Source organism: Natator depressus, chromosome 15, assembly GCF_965152275.1.
Source record: "Natator depressus isolate rNatDep1 chromosome 15, rNatDep2.hap1, whole genome shotgun sequence".
NCBI classification, from domain to species: domain Eukaryota; kingdom Metazoa; phylum Chordata; order Testudines; family Cheloniidae; genus Natator; species Natator depressus.
The window spans coordinates 8,764,040-8,782,613 of record NC_134248.1 but is presented as its reverse complement, the minus strand read 5'-3'; the positions used below and the strand labels follow the sequence as shown (position 1 = coordinate 8,782,613).

General features: G+C 55.3%; 1 protein-coding gene across 2 annotated transcripts in view; it reads left to right on the top strand.

The window, feature by feature from the left end:
* The window catches only part of NOS1 (nitric oxide synthase 1), an 85,514-nt gene extending 67,501 nt beyond the window's left edge, over window positions 1–18,013 (top strand). For both annotated transcript variants that reach the window (XM_074972940.1, XM_074972941.1), the window contains exons 18-29: window positions 2,090–2,264; window positions 3,562–3,700; window positions 4,881–4,959; window positions 5,990–6,183; window positions 6,868–7,037; window positions 7,973–8,183; window positions 9,218–9,305; window positions 9,789–9,910; window positions 10,721–10,869; window positions 11,609–11,803; window positions 13,164–13,282; window positions 14,064–18,013. In XM_074972940.1, the coding sequence (XP_074829041.1) occupies window positions 2,090–2,264; window positions 3,562–3,700; window positions 4,881–4,959; window positions 5,990–6,183; window positions 6,868–7,037; window positions 7,973–8,183; window positions 9,218–9,305; window positions 9,789–9,910; window positions 10,721–10,869; window positions 11,609–11,803; window positions 13,164–13,282; window positions 14,064–14,079 (1,657 nt within the window). In that variant the 3' untranslated portion in view covers window positions 14,080–18,013. The remainder of the gene's footprint in view (window positions 1–2,089; window positions 2,265–3,561; window positions 3,701–4,880; window positions 4,960–5,989; window positions 6,184–6,867; window positions 7,038–7,972; window positions 8,184–9,217; window positions 9,306–9,788; window positions 9,911–10,720; window positions 10,870–11,608; window positions 11,804–13,163; window positions 13,283–14,063) is intronic.
* Window positions 18,014–18,574: the final 561 nt, after the last annotated feature.

The following is an 18,574-nucleotide window of genomic DNA, read 5'->3' as shown; positions in this document are numbered from 1 at the left end:
GGGTGTAACATGCAGTTCCCCCGCTGGGTTCTGCTTTATTAAATCCCCAAATAAACTTGAAATAAAGACTCTCCCTTGGGCTCAGGGGTCGCAGAGCCACTGAGGCTGCTGTCCTCCTTTTCCGAGCTGTGGGCTCTGGGAGCTCCTCACTCTGGGAGCCCCTCCTTGGAATTGAGCCCGGATGGCTTTTATCTGGCTCAGGTGCTCGTTGTTCAGTTAACTACCTAGATGGGTTCCTTCCCCTTAAATTAGCTGGTCGGGGTAGCCTGGACCTGGGGCCCATTACAGGGGCCAGCAACCCCATGACATCTGCCAAGCGGTCCTGCAGTACCTCAAAAGCGGTGAGCACAAACCTCTGGGCAGTCTGTTGAGAGCCAGGGCCCAAGCCCCAAACTGGGTGTGAGTTCTGTACTTGGATTTCACCAACCAACCATCAAGTGTGAACTCCTCAAGCCCTAGAACAGCCTAGCCATGGAGTCACAGGTAGTTCCCGTGGGTTCTCCGAATCCTCGGTCTCGCCACCCAGCTAAGCCTGCCTCTGTGATAGATAGGCTCTTTCACCAACCATCGCAGCGCTATTCAGGTTACGCCCAGTCCCAAAGGACCAGTCACTTACCCCAGATCAATTGCACCTTAGATCTCACACCAAAGACAACGCATGAAGCCAACCCTATAATAAACGATCTAAAGATTTATTATATAGGAAAAGGAAACAAGAGAGTTATGCACAAAGTTAAAGCAGGTAAACACACACACACACGCACACACGCACACACACACACACAAATGAGTTACAAGCTTAACTTTCAAAAAGTAACAGAAGCTTCTATAAGAAGCAAGCTCTATATGTCCTCTAGGGCTGACCCAAGCTAAGCCCTGGGGATCTTTTAGTTACGCCTCGTAATCCTTGCCCCCCAGAGCCCAAGCAGCATAAAGAGACAGTTCCTCCTTGTTGGGGCTTTTTATTCCCTTTCCCCCTTGCGCTTTGAGCTGCAAACCCAGCTGATGGGCGGAATTCACTGTCATGACTCCTCTTCATAAAACAGGGGAGGAGAACAATCAGCTGAGTCTTTCGTCCTCTTGAGTGCTCCGCAATAGTCTGGCGTTGATGGGCCTGTCTTGCTGGCCAGGCCGTCACACCTTCTGTTGGAGATCAGCACTTCACACTAGTTCATGGCTCTCTCCTGTCTGGGGATTTGCAGAGTTACAGAGGCTCACCACGCAGAACGCTCCAATATTACCTTAGAACAGGGGCTACAGCTGTTACAAGTGAGATTAACGCAGGCAGCAGCTCACACACAATCCATAAGGTCTAAACACATTCTGACACCTGCTTTAGCAACACTACCACACAGGTAAGCCAGGCCGGCTCCAGCTCTGTGTTTGTCCGGGTTCAGTGGAGGCACGGGGACCTGGGCATGAGCTGGCACCTGGTCCGCCAGCACCACAACTCCCTGTAGCAAAGATCTCCTCGAAGCAGCTGTGCAACGGGTAGATAACCCCCAGCTCCCTGAGCTAGCCTGGCTCGATGTCTCTGTTATATTACCCCCTTCTCCTGACTGACTTGGTCAGTGCACCCGACCTCCTGGGTCCCTAGTCACAAGGCATCACCCCAGACCCGCTAGATTAACAAGCTGCGACTCTCTGTGCTTGGCTCATCTACATCCCATGGGGTGTCAGCCCTGGCTCCAGCCTCTCCTGCCTGGCACTTTGCTAGCCAGACCCCACCAGTCCCTGCCAGGCAAAGCCAGCCGTGTCCCTGCTGCCCTGGCATGGGGTGGCGATGCCTGTGGTGGTTGATGCCCCCGTGGCTGTTTGGTGAGAACTGGTGAGGCATGGTTGCCTCTGTAAGGTTTCCTCCCTTGGTTGCAGACAGGGGAAGGCTGAGGCCTGATGCCCTGGTTTTGGGGGGCCCCGAGGGCTGCAGAGGGGGTTCCGTGCCTCTCTTTTTCTGCTGGCGCTGCTGGGCCCCCAGGCTGGGCAATGCCGTGTGGGTGCAAGCCCTGCCTCTGCAGGGAGACACTGCCCGCTCTGCCTCTTGTCTCTGCTGTCATCCTTGGGTAGCTGCAGCTTTCCGGTCTGCTTGCAGGTTCTCAGTGTTCGGCCTAGGATCGCGTGCCTACCCCCACTTCTGCGCCTTTGCCCGTGCCGTCGACACCCTGCTGGAGGAGCTGGGAGGGGAGCGCATCCTCCGCATGGGGGAGGGGGATGAGCTCTGTGGCCAGGAAGAGTCTTTCAGGACGTGGGCCAAAAAGGTCTTCAAGGTAGTCTGCTTCCTTGGTCTTTGGGAAGGGGAGCGGGGGGTGGGGGAAAGAGCCTGGGAAGTTGCCATTGGTCAAATCTGCTTTCAGTTAGTCGGGACTGAGCTAGCCCCCGGGGTCCCCAGCACCCTGGCACAATGCAAGCCGTTTGGAGTTCACATCTTTAGCCGCCCCTGCTCTTGTGAGGGTCCTGCAGCGAAGCAAAGATTCAGAGACCGGGCTCCTCAGGCCTCCTGCCCGTGCACTGCAGCCCCCAGGGGCCTGGACAGGGCGTGGGGACCAAGCTGGTTCAGGTGGCACTGGGGGCAGTTAGGAGCTCCACTAGAGACCTAGAGCAGAGCTGAGGATAATGCAGAGCCTTCTCACCGGGCTGGGTTGTCTTTGAGGGTTTGGAGGAGGTATCTAAGTGCATTCTGGGAGGTGGGCTCTAGCTTTGGGTCTGGATCGTGAGCCACCCAGTATGCTGGGTGTTTGGACCCCGGGTTTTGGTTCAGCCAATGTATAAGGAGGGGAGCCCTTGGCCAAATGGGGATGTGAATCCAGTATTGCCAGCCCCACATGTTCAAAAATCACCTCAGGCAAAAACAAATTGGAGACCAAGTTAACAATAGTCAGCGCTGAGTTCCATTTACTGGCCTTCTGCTTCTTGAGCCATTAGTGGTCATGGCTTTAAGCTTTCCTCCACCCCATGAAGACTAGACTTTTACTCCTTTTATTTTTAAGGAAAGTTGATCGTCTCTTGTAATAACCTGACTCCAGGAGCTGGGGCTTTAAAGAGAAACCTCAGACACCATGAGACTCGTGGTCAAATCACAAAACCTGGGTGTGGAATCTGGAGACCTTCAAACTCTGGAGGTGGTGGGAACCAAGGCTTTGGTCTGGCCCATTATAAAAAGAAGGGGCCATTTCAGATTCCAAACAGCACAAACTCTGGGGCGATCAGAACCGGGCTTCTGGTTTAAGCCCATGTGCAACTGAGGAGGGCGAGTTCTAGGGAATATTCCCCTGTGCGTGTGAGTGGCGGGGTGGGGTGGAGACACTGACACTAACAGATGTGCCCATGCAGAACATACCCCTGAGATGTTTGGCAGAACATACCCCTGAGATGTGCCGGGGGCAGCTTGCCCAGCCTCCGTGCATTGTGCTTCACCCTAGTCAGCGCCATCCCGCTCTCCCTTCCATAAGCATGTGGGCGGGAGGGGTGTTGGCTGAGAGCAGGCGGGGCACCTCCTAGGAGCCAGGCTGGGCTGAAGGCCTGGCTGAGCTGGGGGGTCCCCTGACAGCCTGGTGTGTGCTGCAGGCAGCGTGCGATGTGTTCTGTGTGGGAGACGACGTGAACATTGAGAAGGCCAACAACTCCCTCATCAGTAATGACCGGAGCTGGAAGAGGAGCAAGTTCCGCCTGACCTATGTGGCTGAGGCCCCCGAGCTCACCCAAGGTACGGCCACTTGTTCACCGGGGGGCTTTGAGCAAGGGGCAGACACTGGGGCAGATGACAATCCTTGGGGCCAGTGGTGGGCTTGCCTGGGGGAAGGGTGCAGGTCGCCCTGGACAGAGCTCTGCTGAGACCCTCTCATGCCTCTCTCTGGGTATTTGACTCTCTCTTCTCCATATCTCACCGTCTCTCAGATGTGTCCTGCCTCTGCTCTTCCCATGCTCCCTCCATTCTCTCCCTCCTGCTCTGTCACCTCCCTCCTTCCGGTTCCTTTCTCCCGCTCTCTTTTCTTCCCATATCCTTCACCCGACGTCCAACCCTATCGCTGGATAGAAAACTCCCCCTTGTCCCCACCCCCTCATTCAATGTCAAGCCCCTCCTGTCCCCCCGAATGGCGCATTGTGGCCTGGGAGGAGAATTCCATTGAAGTTCTGTCTGGTTTTCCCTCTTCACCACCCGCTCCAGCTGCAATCTGGGTCGGAAGCCCACACTCGGCTGGAGGAAGGGGCTGGAGACAGGCAGCTGCCAGCCTCTCGAGCTGGCGGCGGGCCTGTGCCATGGCAGTGGTATGCTAGGGCGGCGCTGAATCCGGACTGCCTGCTGCTGCCTCCTCTCGCAGAGCAGACGCACTCACTGCTGAGAGCAAGTGGAAGAAGTGGAAATCCCGCAGTGCTCTAAGCCACCTGTTTAAAACTCTCCCACCCAGGGTGGGGCCAACCCATTAAAACACAGCACGAAAGCGTGGCTCCTGCAGCTGGTATACGGAGCGCTGCCTCAGCTCCTCCTGAATTCAGACGCCCACTTGCCAACCAGATGGTCTGGGTGGTGAGAGGAATGAAGGGTGTGTGTATGTGCCTGCGGCTGGCGGGGAGGTTGTTTCTCCATCCCCCTGGTTACCCACCTGCTGAGAGCAGGGAGCTGCTGCAATCATGTGCTCCTGTCACATGGCCCCAAAGGCTCCCTGAGGCTTACCAGCAAAGGCACTCACTGTGGGTCTCCCGTGGGGTGGAGCAGGAGGCCCCAAGCCAGGGCAGCCCTGGAATCACTCAGCTGATGCTTGCCAGACCAGGTTCTGAAATGCTGAACGTGGTGGTGCCCAGCCAGACCCTGGGGGCAGGGATGCAGGCAGCCTGCCCTCGCCAGTCTCTGCCGCTTTCATCGGATTGAATCTTCTCATCCGCAGGTCTGTACAGTATTCACAAAAAGCGAGTCTATGCCGCCCGGCTTCTCACGCGCCAGAATCTGCAGAGCCCAAAATCCAGGTAGGATTGACAGCCATACACACACGGCGCACACGCAGTCTGCCCGTGTGCATACACGTGACCCACACCCCCCACACTCTCCAACTTCCTAATTCCAAGCATCTCCGCTATCAATCAGCCAGGCCAGGCCTAAAGTGTGCCCTGCGTTACAAACCTTCGTTCTAACTTGGTGGTGAATGTTCCCTAGCATCTAATGCAGTGAATCCTCTATGGAGATCTCGGGCATGCTCCTGTCTGTGCAGACCACCCCAAAGTATCCCCAGCAGTAATGCACCTGAATATGCTTCACCTTTGCTATGTGGGTGGGAGAAGCCGTCGACTTAGCGCTGTCCACACCGGCGGTTAGTTCGGTACAACTATCTGTGCACCACACCCCCGAGTGACATCGTTTACCGAAGTCAGCGTGTAGTGGAGACCTGGCCTCACTTCCACGTGCTTTACAACGGTAGGGCCCCAGGCACTTCAGTGGAGTTTCTCCTCATGGACACAAGTGGCCCCCACTTTTGACATGACACACCAAACCAGTACATGGGCTCCTGCTGCTAGCGCTGCAGCCGGTCGGGGGCTAACTGGTTTCCTTGAGACGTTCCTGCTGACACCAGCCATGCTCGTGCCGAGAAAGGGGCAGTGCCTGCACCCAGGGTGCTGCATTCGTGGCATGCCAGGTGACGTGGAAGTTCCACAAAGGACAATGTTGGGCCAGCGGGTTCAGCTTTCCAAGCTGGGTGCAGAAGAATGGCGAGCAGCGGAGAATGCCACCACAGGAGAGTGGGGCGGGTGGCTAGTCTGAACAGAGGGCAGATTCTTTCCTAAGCTCCTGTTCTTGTTTCCTTTTTGTTAGTTCAAACATACGATCATCTGGGCAGACTCTGGGCTGCTCCTGTGCCCTCCTTCCTGCTCCTTAGAAAATCACACCTAACAAAACAGCTCCCAGAGCTGGGCCCTGTTAGCTCCGGGCTTACAGCTGTCCAGAGGGCTTGTCACAGTGCTGGGTTTGTTTGGTTTTTCACGCCCCTCTTCCCTCCCGCAGTCGGTCAACGATTTTCCTGCGACTTCACACCAACGGGCAGCAGGAGCTGCGCTACCAGCCTGGAGACCACCTGGGAGTGTTTCCAGGCAACCACGAGGACTTGGTCAGCGCCCTGATGGAAAGACTCGAGGATGCACCCCCAGCCAACCAGCTGGTGAAGGTGGAGCTCTTGGAGGAGAGGAGCACAGCTTTAGGTAACCAGGGCCAGCACAGACACCCTGATTGGGGCTGGCTGGACCCCATTTCCCCCCTGCCCTTGCAGAGTCTCTGGGTGCCATGTGGATCCTAGCGGGGTGGGGGGTGGGGGGTTGGACCACATTCCCTGGTGCATTCCCATAAGGACTGCAGGGTTTGTCACGCTGGTTTTAGCTTCCCCGTCACGAGAGAGGGTGCCCAGATCCACAGCTGAGCTGCGCTCTGGGGCTGTGGGATGCTCAGAGCAGCCATGTCACGGAAAAGCAGGGCTGTAGGGGAGGGTTTTCTGTTCCCTCTGGCCAGCTGAAACCTCTTCAGGATGCAAGACCTGAACAACTGGTCCATGGAAAGTAGAGTTGAAGGGTGTTGATTGGCCGGGCGCACTGAGCTCCTCCATACTGGACAGTCTATGGGCCTGATGCTCCATTGCCCTGCACTGAGCCGATGGCCAATGCTCTCTCCCCAGAGTGATACAGCATCTGGTTCTCCCGGTCTTGTATCGTTAGGGTGGCCAATTGTACAAGGTGAGGTCATAGCGAGCCCCAGGAGATCATGCCAGACTCTTCTTTCTGGCCCTTCCTCATTCATTGTCTCCCACTGGAGTCTGAGCCTTCATTGGCTTGCCCAGGGTGGGCTGGCAGGCTCAGCTGATCACAGCATTGTACTGGCTTCTCTCCCTTCAGGTGTCATCAGTAACTGGAGGGATGAGAACCGCATCCCACCCTGCACCATCTTCCAGGCATTTAAGTGCTACCTGGACATCACCACGCCTCCCACCCCGCTGCTGCTGCAGCAGTTTGCCTTACTGGCCACCAGCGACAAGGAGAAGAAACGTCTGCAGGTCCTTAGCAAGGTAAATCCGTAGGTCTGGTTGGCAGCCTCTTCCTAATGTAGGAGGTTTACTTGCCCCATGCTTCTGCTTAACCTTAGACAGTGGTAACCAGAGAGAGCCCCCTCCCCACAAAAGAGAGAGAGAGAGAGAGAGACCGCTCCCTCTCGGTGAACACTCCACCTCTCTATCTGCCTCCTGAATGTCTTAGGATGAATCTGGATGAAGAAAGCAGCTTGTCTATGTAAACTGCTGTCAGTGACTTGCCTTCTCAGATCCTGGAGCGGTTCATACCGAAATGCAACCTGTGGAAATTACATGTCCCCAAGATACATTCTTTCACCCTGACCAATGTGGCCCCCCCACACTGGCTCCTTATCCAGGGCTACTGACACAGTTTAATGGCTCAACGTCTTTGCACTGATGTAGCCCCCTCAGCGTGCTTTATGCTCAGTGAATTTAACCTCGCAGCTCCTTGTCTTATGGAGGAGGGCTCTCAAATTAAGTGACGTGCCCAAGATCACACAGGGAGTCTGTGGCGGAGCTGGGGATTGAGCGTACAGCTCCTGACTCCCTGTCCTGATCTCTAGACCCTCCTTCCTCTGAAATCAGCATGGGTGTCTGGCACCACTACTGCTGTGTCTGTGTAGGAGAGTCTCTCAGCCCAGGATCCCTTGTGATTGTGCAGCACATGCAACTTATAATGGGAGAAGCTTGGAATCCACTGAAGGCTCCATCAGGAACGTTTGAGCCCTGAGGAGCAGACCCTAGGATGGGTGGCAATCAGGGCTAGAGCCCTGGGTGTCCTGGAGCCCTGTGAGAGGCAGTCGCAGCCACACGTCCTGGCATCCCCAGCCAGAGCTCTCTTTCGTCGGCTCCACCCTGCCGTGGGGCCCGCGTGGTGCAATGTGTCTGGCTTAGAACAGGCGCTCACCCGTCCTTTCCCTCCCGCGCTTCAGGGCTTGCAGGAATACGAGGAGTGGAAATGGTCCAAGAACCCCACCGTGGTGGAGGTGCTGGAGGAGTTCCCATCCGTGCAGATGCCCTCCACCCTGCTGCTCACCCAGCTGCCCGTGCTGCAGCCTCGCTATTACTCCATCAGCTCCTCCCCCGACATGTCCTCGGACGAGGTGCACCTCACCGTGGCCGTGCTCTCCTACCGGACTAGAGGTACCGTGCCAGCAGCGCTGCAAGGGGCTCATGGTTTGCATGGTGGCGACTGGCTAGAGCCGTCCCATAGCGCTGGGCTAGGTGGACACGCAGGCCCCGGGCAGTGTTGAGATGGGGGCCCTCATCTCCACTTGCGTTGTGGGTGATGGCCATTAACACATGGGGGCGCGTGTGAGTGTTTGGGGACGGGGGAATCCCTCGTTAAATCCTTGCTGTCTGTTCACGCGGGGCTCCCTCGGGGTAGGGCTCGGGGGCTGTGGCCGCCAGACGCAGCAGCAGAAACCGGCGGCTTTCCAGCTCTTCCAGGCCGCTCTGTACTACGCAGCACACAGGCTGCACGCGCTCGTCTTGGCTGCCTCACAGCAGTGGGTGGTGGGGAGAAGAGACTCCAGATCGGCCCCCAGGGTGGATCAGCCAGGCCCCCTCACGCAGGCATGTGTCTCTCCTGCTTCCCACCTCTGGGCAGCTTACAGAAAGGCTGAAAGTTCATCTTCCACGCAGCCCCGCAGCCTGCTTGCGTTGTCAGGAGAATATCGGTGTGGCACAGAAGCCTATTGCCATCTTCTCAAGGCGTGTGGGAGGAACCCTAGCTGGGGAGGGGGTACCTGCTTTATAAACCTCCAGCAGGAGCCTGTGCCAAGGTTTCTTTGCAAGCACTCACCCAGCTGGAGACAGCTCTGAAAGGTCCCATTTGGCCCTCAGCAGAGGGAGTATCTTAGGGCCACAGCAAATTCACAAACTGCCCTGCTCCAGCCAACGGCACCTCCCTGATGTTTGCCTGGGAGAAGCCAGCCTGTGCGGAGTGCTGCAGTGGTCCAGCCCGCCCTGAAAAGCAGAATTGGTCCCAGGGACCACCCAGTGCCTGGCCATTCTGACCCTGAGTCACAGGTTGGCTGACGTCGCAGTGAGGATTGGGGGAGGTTTGGGCAGAGCATTTCGCTGGGTGCAGAGAGGTAAATGGCCAGGGCATTCTGCAGCGATCCATTCAGCAGTACTGGGGCAGGTACAAACCCTCTCCTCCTTTCCTCTCCTAGATGGGGAAGGACCGATACACCACGGGGTCTGTTCCTCTTGGTTCAACCGGATACAGGCTGATGAAGTTGTGCCCTGTTTTGTAAGAGGGTGAGTGGCATGTTCACTGCATGTGGAGTCCCCGAGAGCCAGGGAGGGTGTAGACCATTCCAAGACTGACTGATCTGTCGGCTATTCACAGCAGAGAGCCCCCGAATCCCTGTCTGTAGCCCGCCATGTGCACTCACAGCACTAACGGGGATTTCTACAAATGAACTGCTTCCTCACCCTGAACGGGGGAGGGGCTGAGGCCCTGTTCTGTCTGCAACAGCACCGTACAGACCATGGGGCGGGGCGTGGTACCCGATGCCCCTGAACAGCCGGGGGTCACAGAAGAGAGCGCGGTGGGGACTGCAGGTGGGGACTGTTACCACGCGCTCTGCTTCGAACGCCACTTTCTGCCACCACCTTCCGCACTCAAACGTCTGCGCTCGCATGTCTGCGCTACGTTTCTACCCCCGCAAGGATTTCAGTGACCCAGCCTGGGCCTTGTCCCATTAGGGGCATCACTAACTTGACAACTTGTCTGTCCAGAGCTCCTGGGTTCCACATGCCACAAGATCCCCAGGTTCCCTGCATCCTGATTGGCCCAGGTACGGGAATCGCCCCCTTCCGGAGCTTTTGGCAGCAGCGGCTCTTTGAAATCGAGCACAAAGGTGGGTCTGGGGGCTTCAGCCTCTGGTAAGTAGGGGGCGAGCGAAGGCCTCCCCAGCATCCTCAGCGAAGCCGAGTGCCGTACCCCTGCTGAGGGCATGTGACCGTGTCGCCCTCCAGTGGCTGGTCCCGGTGGGGACTGGAGCCTCTTACTTGCAGCTCATAGACTCGCTCTGTTAGCTCCAGGGGTGGGCACTTGTGTGTTCAGCGCTAGAGGCGTCCAGCTGAGTGGCAGATGGTGCGTACGTGTAGCCATGGCTCTGTTTCGCTGACCGTGAGATGACCTGTCATAGAGCTGGTCTGACATTGTTCCACTGGCCTTTTTTTTTTTTTTTTTTAAATGAAAAATTTCATGAATTCTTTTCTTTAGATTACACTTCATTCCATTTTTCCTGGTTTTTCAATGAAAAATTACAAAATGGGTTAAAAATAATTTTTTATTGCAAAAACAAAAAAAATGATTTTTTTTTTTAAATTTCCCACCTAAAAACCCTGACCTGTTTCACCCAGCGCTAGTTACTTGGGAGCCTGGATTCATGCGCACGGCTCTGAGGGGTTACACAATCTCTCCAAGTATCTCCTCTACCCTCTACCCTTCCCCCTCTGCCATCTGCTGTCCCAGGGAACAGAGCTACGTATCCAAAATAGCCTCCCTCAGAGTGCACAGAATGGCTGGCAGCCGGCGAAGAGGGAATCCAAGCACAGCCCTGTCTCCACTCCGCGCAGGAGGGTGTGCGCGAACCCAGGCTTGGGAACCGGGGTGTGGGGGATGGTTTCCTGACTCACGGCTATTCCACCTGTCTCTGTTCCAGCACTGAAGCCCTGTCCGATGATTTTGGTCTTTGGGTGCCGACAGTCCAAGATCGACCACATTTACAAAGAGGAGACCCTCCTAGCCAAAAACAAAGGCATCTTCAAAGAGCTGTACACAGCCTACTCCCGGGAACCAGACAAACCAAAGGTAACCCTGCTACGCCACCTACATCCAGCCCTGAGTCGCCGTGACCAGTCTAACGCAGATGGTGAGCGGAGCTCTGGCATCCCCAGGGCTGTGGATTCTCCCAGCCACATAGGGGAAATGTCAGACCTCTCGTGCACGCACCTGGAGGGATTTGCCTGCACTAGTTTGAAGACGTGAGCTTGGCTCGAGCTTTTCACAGCTACGTGGGCCAATGAATCTCCCATTTAAGAATCCCCAGGGTGTTCCCTGCTTAAAGGAAGCAGCCAAGGCAATTTCAGCACGATAGCCCTCGGACTCGTTAACCAGCCCTCTCCATCTTGTTAATGTCCACGAGACCTAAATTGTGGACATTAACAATCCTCTGGCGCTTTCCCCTAGCCGAGTACTGACCCCAGGACCTTGGCTGAGTCCCGCTGTGTCTCTGCTTCCCCCTGCAGGTACAGTCACACCGGGAGCCTGCTTCTCAGGGGTGCTGTGCAGCTGGGGAGTTGCACTGACTTCAGCTGGAGTTTCTGGCGCTAAGCACCTTCGAACATGCGGGCCCTGATTGTCTTCAGTTCCCTTCCCAAACATTTGTGCAGCATTGCCATGCGTTGTTAAATGGCTGCTGTGTTCCACCCCAGAGGTGGCTGCCCTGCGCCGATGGGTGGAGGGGTGAAGTGACGTGTAAAGCTGGGCTGGGCCCTTTGGGAGCTGTGGGTGACAGGTGCTGTGCAACGTCCGTTCCTGTCTCCCCCAGAAATACGTGCAGGACGTGCTGCAGGAGCAGCTGGCTCAGTCGGTGTACAAAGCGCTGAAGGAGCAGGGAGGCCACATCTACGTGTGCGGGGACGTCACCATGGCCGGGGATGTCTTCAAGGCCATTCAGCGCATCGTGAAGCAGCAGGGGCAGCTGTCCGTGGAGCAGGCCGGTGCTTTCATTAGCAAGCTGAGGGTGAGTAGCCCCTCCCCAGCCTGCCGCAGGGCTCAGCGAAAGCTTGGGCCAAGGGCGTCAGGGCTTCCTCTTGAACGGTCACGGATGAAGGGATAATTGCAGCCACGAGCTCTGGGAGTGGTCAGTAGGCACCACCCCTTCCAGCCTCCTGACCTGACCTCGTGGGCCCAGGCTTTCTGACCAGGTAGCTCAGTCCTGTTCTACCGACCCTCCAGGGCCCCTCGCTTGCCAAAGGAGCTGGGTGATGGGTGAGCTGCTAGAGGACCAGGCCCCTGCAGCAGGCCATAGGGGCCTGGGACTTGCCTCAAATCTGTAAATCGGCAGAATGGTTCTTGCTGTTACCAGCCGGCCTCGTTCCAGCACAGGGAGTGTGTCTGAGGGAGCAAGTCTGCGCAAAGGCCTGGTTCCTGGAAGAATTCTTGTCCGTAGGGGGACAGCTTCTTGGGGAGCTCTGCTTCTGCAGATTAACCCCGTTAGCCTTGTCCACACTAGCACTTCACCCACTGCTGGCCTAGCACTGGTGCAGCTCCGGTGCCAGCGAAATGCCAGTACAAGCTGCAGTTCCGGGTCCGTTCGCAATGCTGGCTCTACCCAGGAGATGTCTCTGGCAATGTCCAGCCAGCTAATAGCCTTTACCCACCATGCATGTTATTTACCTATCTAAAAATTGGTTATAGCGTCCTCACTGTAATAAGCAAATAAAACAAATCTATGGCCACCTAGCACCTTCATGGTTGTCACGTATTGTACAATACGGCCATGCAGATCCTACTGCTGCATAAGCACAGGCCTATGCCACTTGAGCTAACAGGAAAGCTTCTCAAGTTGTTAGCAATATAGGGCCTATGACATACAGTTAGGCAGTTCTGATTCCATCCAGTGCAGGGCACTGGTACACATGCATTGCAGTCTGTTCACTATGGCAATGTTCCTGTGAGGCTGTAGTGCAATCTCCAGTTCCCCTGGGCTTTCTCTCTCTCTCTCTCTCTTTTAACCTTAAGGCATGTGGACAAGTAGCCATTTAGAGAGGCAGCGCAGTGTAGTGGACACTGGACAGAGTGCCAGGAGACCTGGATTCTATCATGGCTCTGCCCCTGACCTACTGGGTGATCTTGGAGAAGCCACTTTCCCTGCTCTGTGCCTCAGTTTCCCCTTGTAGGCTTTTCCTTTCTTGCCTATTTAGCATGTAAGCTCTTCGGGGCAGGGACTGTCCCACACTGTGTTTGCACAGCACCTACCACAATGGGGTCCCACCTCAGCTAGCATCTCTAGGTGCTACAGAAATACCATTGTATCACAATACAGAAATTGTGACTACACCCTTCTCCCGGTGCCATGCCTCTGTTGTCCTTGCTTTCAGGATGACAACCGATACCACGAGGATATTTTTGGAGTCACCTTGCGTACATATGAAGTGACTAACCGCCTTAGATCTGAGTCAATTGCGTTCATTGAGGAAAGCAAAAAGGACACGGATGAGTGAGTTGACGTGCTTATTTTAACCTGCGCTATTGTTTCTTAGACGTGCGTGGGTGGTGGAATAAAACTCGGAAGGATCCTTTTATTTATTTGCATGTATGAAGCCAGGAATAGCAGAGACAGGAACAGGCCTCTGATCTGAAAGGTCGAATCAGACAAAGCTGCAGTACAGTTTCTTTGAGAGAACGATCAACTCAGTGGGCTAAATCCATTCCGGAAGGAACTGCCCAGGTGAATCTGACCCATTGTGTCCGCGAACACAGCCTTTGCCATTCCACGAGCCCCTGGCACAACAGACAAGCTAGAGCGCGTGAGTGGGCAGGCACAGCTGGAGCTGGTTGAAAATTTCCCGATGGAATAAAGTTCAGTGGGAACGCGCCAATTGGACGGAATTGACTTGTTCTGTGGGAATGTGTCGATTTCGTCAATGGACACCAGACCAGCCAGCTGTCAGGCTCCCTGGGAGCCGCAGCTCTCCAATGCCTGGGCTGTACACCTGGTAGGGGGGCAAGCTTGCCGGCTACCCAGGGAGCCAGACGGCCGGTTCCCCAGCCAGGGGAGCTAACTGAAGGCCCGCTCCCGTTCACACTGAAACCAAATGGCAGAATACCCATTGGGATCCAAGGTGGCTTTACTGGCTCCATGCTGAATCTCAGCTGGCTGGTGGCCAGATGTGCTCATGGCATTTAAAGGCTAACTGTCCCGTGCCAGTAAGGGGGACTGCTGGGCTAGGCGTGGAAGGGAGTATTGGTAGCTAGTCATTCTCCTCTTTCCCTTGCAGGGTTTTCTGCTCATAACCAGAACCCCTTGCCCCAGACGGGATGCCAAATCAGCTGCAGCGGCAGCTGCCCCCCTCCAGCCGGAGGGCGCTGGGTTTTGTATTTACACGGACACGGCGGCTCCTTTTCTGCGGGGCCTGCCCACGGAAAGTGCTCTGTCTCTCGTCCTGTCGTCGTGTCCCGATGATGATGGTTTCCCTTTCCTTTCTCTCTCTGTTGTCCTGTGGCGGTTTCTTTTCACTCCTTATTTCCCTCCTCGGAGTCCCCCGCTGAAGTGCGATGGCTTTATAATCCGCAGTGGCTCTTACGAAACTACGTTTCTTCTTCTCTCAGTCCAACGAGGGTGTTTCGCGGCTGCATGAAATCACCACCTTCGTGATCATCTGCATTCGTTGGTGTCTGGGGGGATGGGGCTGGAGGGCAGGAAGCTGGCTGTTCTGGATCAGGCAGTGAGGACTGGAGAGACCTCTTTCCCCACCTCGACGTGGAACTTGGCTGAATCGCTGCATCTTCTTCGCTTTGCTTTGGCCTCTCCGGGCCTGGCCCATGTGGAAGTTGGATGGAAAAGAAGTACCGCCCCCTTTCTTGCTGGTGATGGAGGCCCCAGAGCTTTGTTCTGTTTGAGGGGTGGGGTTCGTCTGTGTTCAATGGGTAACAATTCACCTAAGTGAGCTCTGTGCTGTTTGTATTGTCAGTCCCATACCCCGCCCCCTCTTGGCTCAGTCCTCTCGCCTCTGTGCCCTGTGCTGATCCTGCTGGTGCAAAAGTCTTCACGGGCAGTGTGCAAGCACAGCATATGCAGGCTGGTGTTTCTGCAACGGGGCAGCCCGTGGGTGCTCTCTGGTCCCGGGGAAGCATGGGATGTACTGCCCACTCTGCATCCAAACCTTCCCAGCCTCTGATGGGAGTTAAGGGTAAATGTGGCCAGCCGGCATGAGAGGGCTACAGGTTAGCTGAGATCCCTGGAGGAAAGATTGTGAATCAGGTGTGGGTTGCGTCCTGTCGCTTCCCTGGATTAACAGGGCGCTGGCAGTGGGCATGTGAGTCCTCTCCAGCAAGGCCAGAGAACATGTAAGGTGACACGGCTGGGAGGCGGAGTAGCTCTGAAGCCATCTCTGCCCAGGTCCAAGCGGCACCTGCTTATAAAAAGGTTGATAGGAAGCCAGCAAGTAGCCACTCTTTGGGGTCTGCTACGGCCATTTCTGACCCGACAGAATGCCCCCTTCAATGAGTAACAGTTGCCTTGAATACTCAAAGCATGGCATGTCTGTCCTAGCGCGATCTTGTGAGATGTCTTTTCTCAGCGGCGGCCCCCCAAGGAGCTGCAAAGCTCTCGTGGTGCCAGGCTGGCTGCAACAGGTGCCTCCGCGCTGCAAAAAACCCCAAATCCTCTCCATGCCCACTCTGCCTGCTGCACACTCGGTGCCAAACTGCACGAGGCCTCTGGGCCGGGAGCTCTCAGGAGAGAGGGGGAGCAAGCCCAGGAAGAGAGGCACCGGTGCTGTCTAACGCCAGGCTCTGAGGTGCTGACCGCTCAGATCCGCTGCACAAATCCAGCCCCGCGGGAGACTCTTACAGGGACGGCTACCGTGCTGGCAGCCCCCGCGGTCGCTCCCCTTTTCCAGGTAGAAACTCTGCCCCCCCCCCCCCCACACACACACACACACACCGGCACACACTTGCACTCACTCTCTCTCTCTCTCTCTCAGGGGGAGGGGCTTTCTCTAGTTGCCAGGTTCTTTGGGGGTGTTGGGAGCCCTCGTCCCTTCCCCCACCTGCACTGTACATAGCCATCTACTGTGGCTCGACTGCAGGCAGCAAGAGCAAACTGGTGCCTTCAGGTAGGCACCGGACCCCCTCCTGCCGCCAGCATAGGGAATTACCACCGAGGGGTCAGGACTTGGGCACGGCAAAGGGAGAAGGTCCCCGCAACCTCTGTCACCGAGGGGTTGTTTTCAGAGACCAGGATCTGCCACTGACTCCCCCTGAGCCAAGCTTCTAACAAAGTGAGTCCAGCCAAGTCTGAAGTCTCCCCCAGCCTAAGTGCGACTTGGCAGCTGGGTTGCTTGACTTCAGCTCGTGTTCACTGGTCTCACGCCTTGCAGTGACCACGTGGTTGCTTTGGATTTGCTGCCTAGACCCTCCAAGGTTGGTAGGCGCTCGTGTGTGCTGCCTACTGCCACGGCAACGTCCCTGGTCTTTACCCTCCCTGACCACCACAGATGGATCTGACCCAAAACCCTGGGCCCAGAGGCCCCAGAGCTTCGGGAAAGCTCAGCTCCAGGCTTTTTGCTGCCCCAATCCATCTCTTCGGAGCGTATTGCTCAACGAGCCTGCAGGACCTTAAATAGGGACATGCACAAATGCTGCCACCTTGTGGTAATTTGCATGCACACTGTTCTGTGAGGGTGGCCCAATGTGTTGCCCTGTGAGGATGAATAAAGATCCCTGGCTAAGCCCCTGTTCGGTTACAAAATCACGGCTGTAGCGTGGTTACAAGTGACATGGTTCAATTTGCAGCAAGGACTGTATGTCTGCACCCGCCCTGCTGCCTCACAGTGTTGCCCCCCAGTGCCTCTGCAAGGACGACCGGGCCCAGGGGCCATGCACACAGCGCCGCGCATGGAGAAATGGATTCTGGGCTGTCCCACTGCACAGAGTGATGGGGTGAAAGAGACCAGCCCGACTAGGGAGAATAGGGGCTCCTGTCTATATTGCAAACCCCAAAGGTGCACCAGCCTAGGTCCCTGGCAGGGGGCAGGTGCGGTTAGCTGTCGCGGTTACTAACCAGGTGGTGTGCAGGTGTAAACCACAGCTGGAGCCATCAGTACCATGTGCTGATTACGAACCCTGGTGGCTGTTGTGTAACCAGGGCCTAGAGCTCTAACCAGTTTCAGGGAGTTTTTTCTTGGGTCCGAGAGCCCAGGCAGGCAGCGACCCTTCCAGCTGCATGTCCTGGTCCCCTGGAAGCTGATGGGAGGAGAGAATGAGGAGCGCATTAAGGGCAGAAGGATGCCTTTGCTAGAGATTGTGCCTCACAAATCTGTGTAGGGATCCAGTCCCTGGGGGCGGGGGAAGAGATGAGAAAGCCCTTACTCCACCCTTCCCCCCACACACACCATCCCACACACTGGGGAAGTTTGGATCTGGATCCAGCTCAGAACTCTACGGCTGACCTTCCTGTAAGGTGCCAGAGCAAAACCCTGCTTCTCCCTTCAGCCCCCCCCCCCCCCACACACACACACACAAACTGTGGGGAGAGTTTGAATTTGGATCCAAACTTTGCCCCAGACCCATCTTTCCTGGAAATATCAATGCCGCCTGGAAGCAAAGGAATGCCCAAAGAAATGTCCTTTACCCCTTCCTCTTTCCACCTGTGTCCTTCATGTTCATTGCTGCTGTTCATTTTCCCATTCAGTCCTGTGCTCCTGTGACAGCCCCGCTCTGGAATTAGCTTTGCGAGTACCAATGCTCCCTGTCTGTATCTGACTAAGAGGCTGGCTTTGGCAGGATGGGTTGTGTCTCCTCTTCCTCCTGCCCAAAATACCCATGAGCCGCACGAAAAAGCGCAGCAAGGGAGGAGGCATGGCATCCAGATTCAGCCTCTCCCATTGCTAAAGGCTGGAATGTCCCCACGTGCCTAGAGGAGTTAGGCCCCCAAAGCCTGTTGAAATTAACTGTGAGTTGAGCATCTGAGTTCCTTAGGTCTCTTTTCAGAGTAGCAGCTGTGTTAGTCTGTATCCGCAAAAAGAACAGGAGGACTTGTGGCAGCTTAGAGACTAACCAATTTATTTGGGCATAAGCTTTCGTGAGGTACAGCTCACTTCATCGGATGCATTCAGTGGAAAATACAGTGAGGAGATTTATATATACCCAGAACATGAAAAAATGGGTGTTATCATACATATTGTAAGGAGAGTGATCACTTAAGATGAGCTATTACCAGCAGGAGAGCAGGGAGGGGTGTGGGGGGGTGGGAGAAAACCTTTTGTAGTGATAATCAAGGTGGGCCATTTCCAGCAGTTGACAAGAACAGTAGGAGGGAAAATAAACATGGGGAAATAGTTTTACTTTGTGTAATGACCCATCCACTCCCAGTCTTTATTCAAGCCTAAGTTAATTGTATCCAGTTTGCAAATTAATTCCAATTCAGCAGTCTCTCATTGGAGTCTGTTTTTGAAGTTTTGTTGTTGAAGAATTGCAACTTTTAGGTCTGTAATCGAGAGACCAGAGAGATTGAAGTGTTCTCCGACTGGTTTTTGAATGTTATAATTCTTGACGTCTGATTTGTGTCTATTTATTCTTTTGCATAGAGACTCTCCAGTTTGACCAATGTACATGGCAGAGGGGCATTGCTGGCACATGATGGCATATATCACATTGGTAGATGTGCAGGTGAACAAGCCTCTGATAGTGTGGCTGATGTGATTAAGCCCTTTAGTACTCCTTTTCTTTTTGCGAATACAGACTAACACGGCTGCTACTCTGAAAGTCCTCCTTTAGTTCTCTTTGA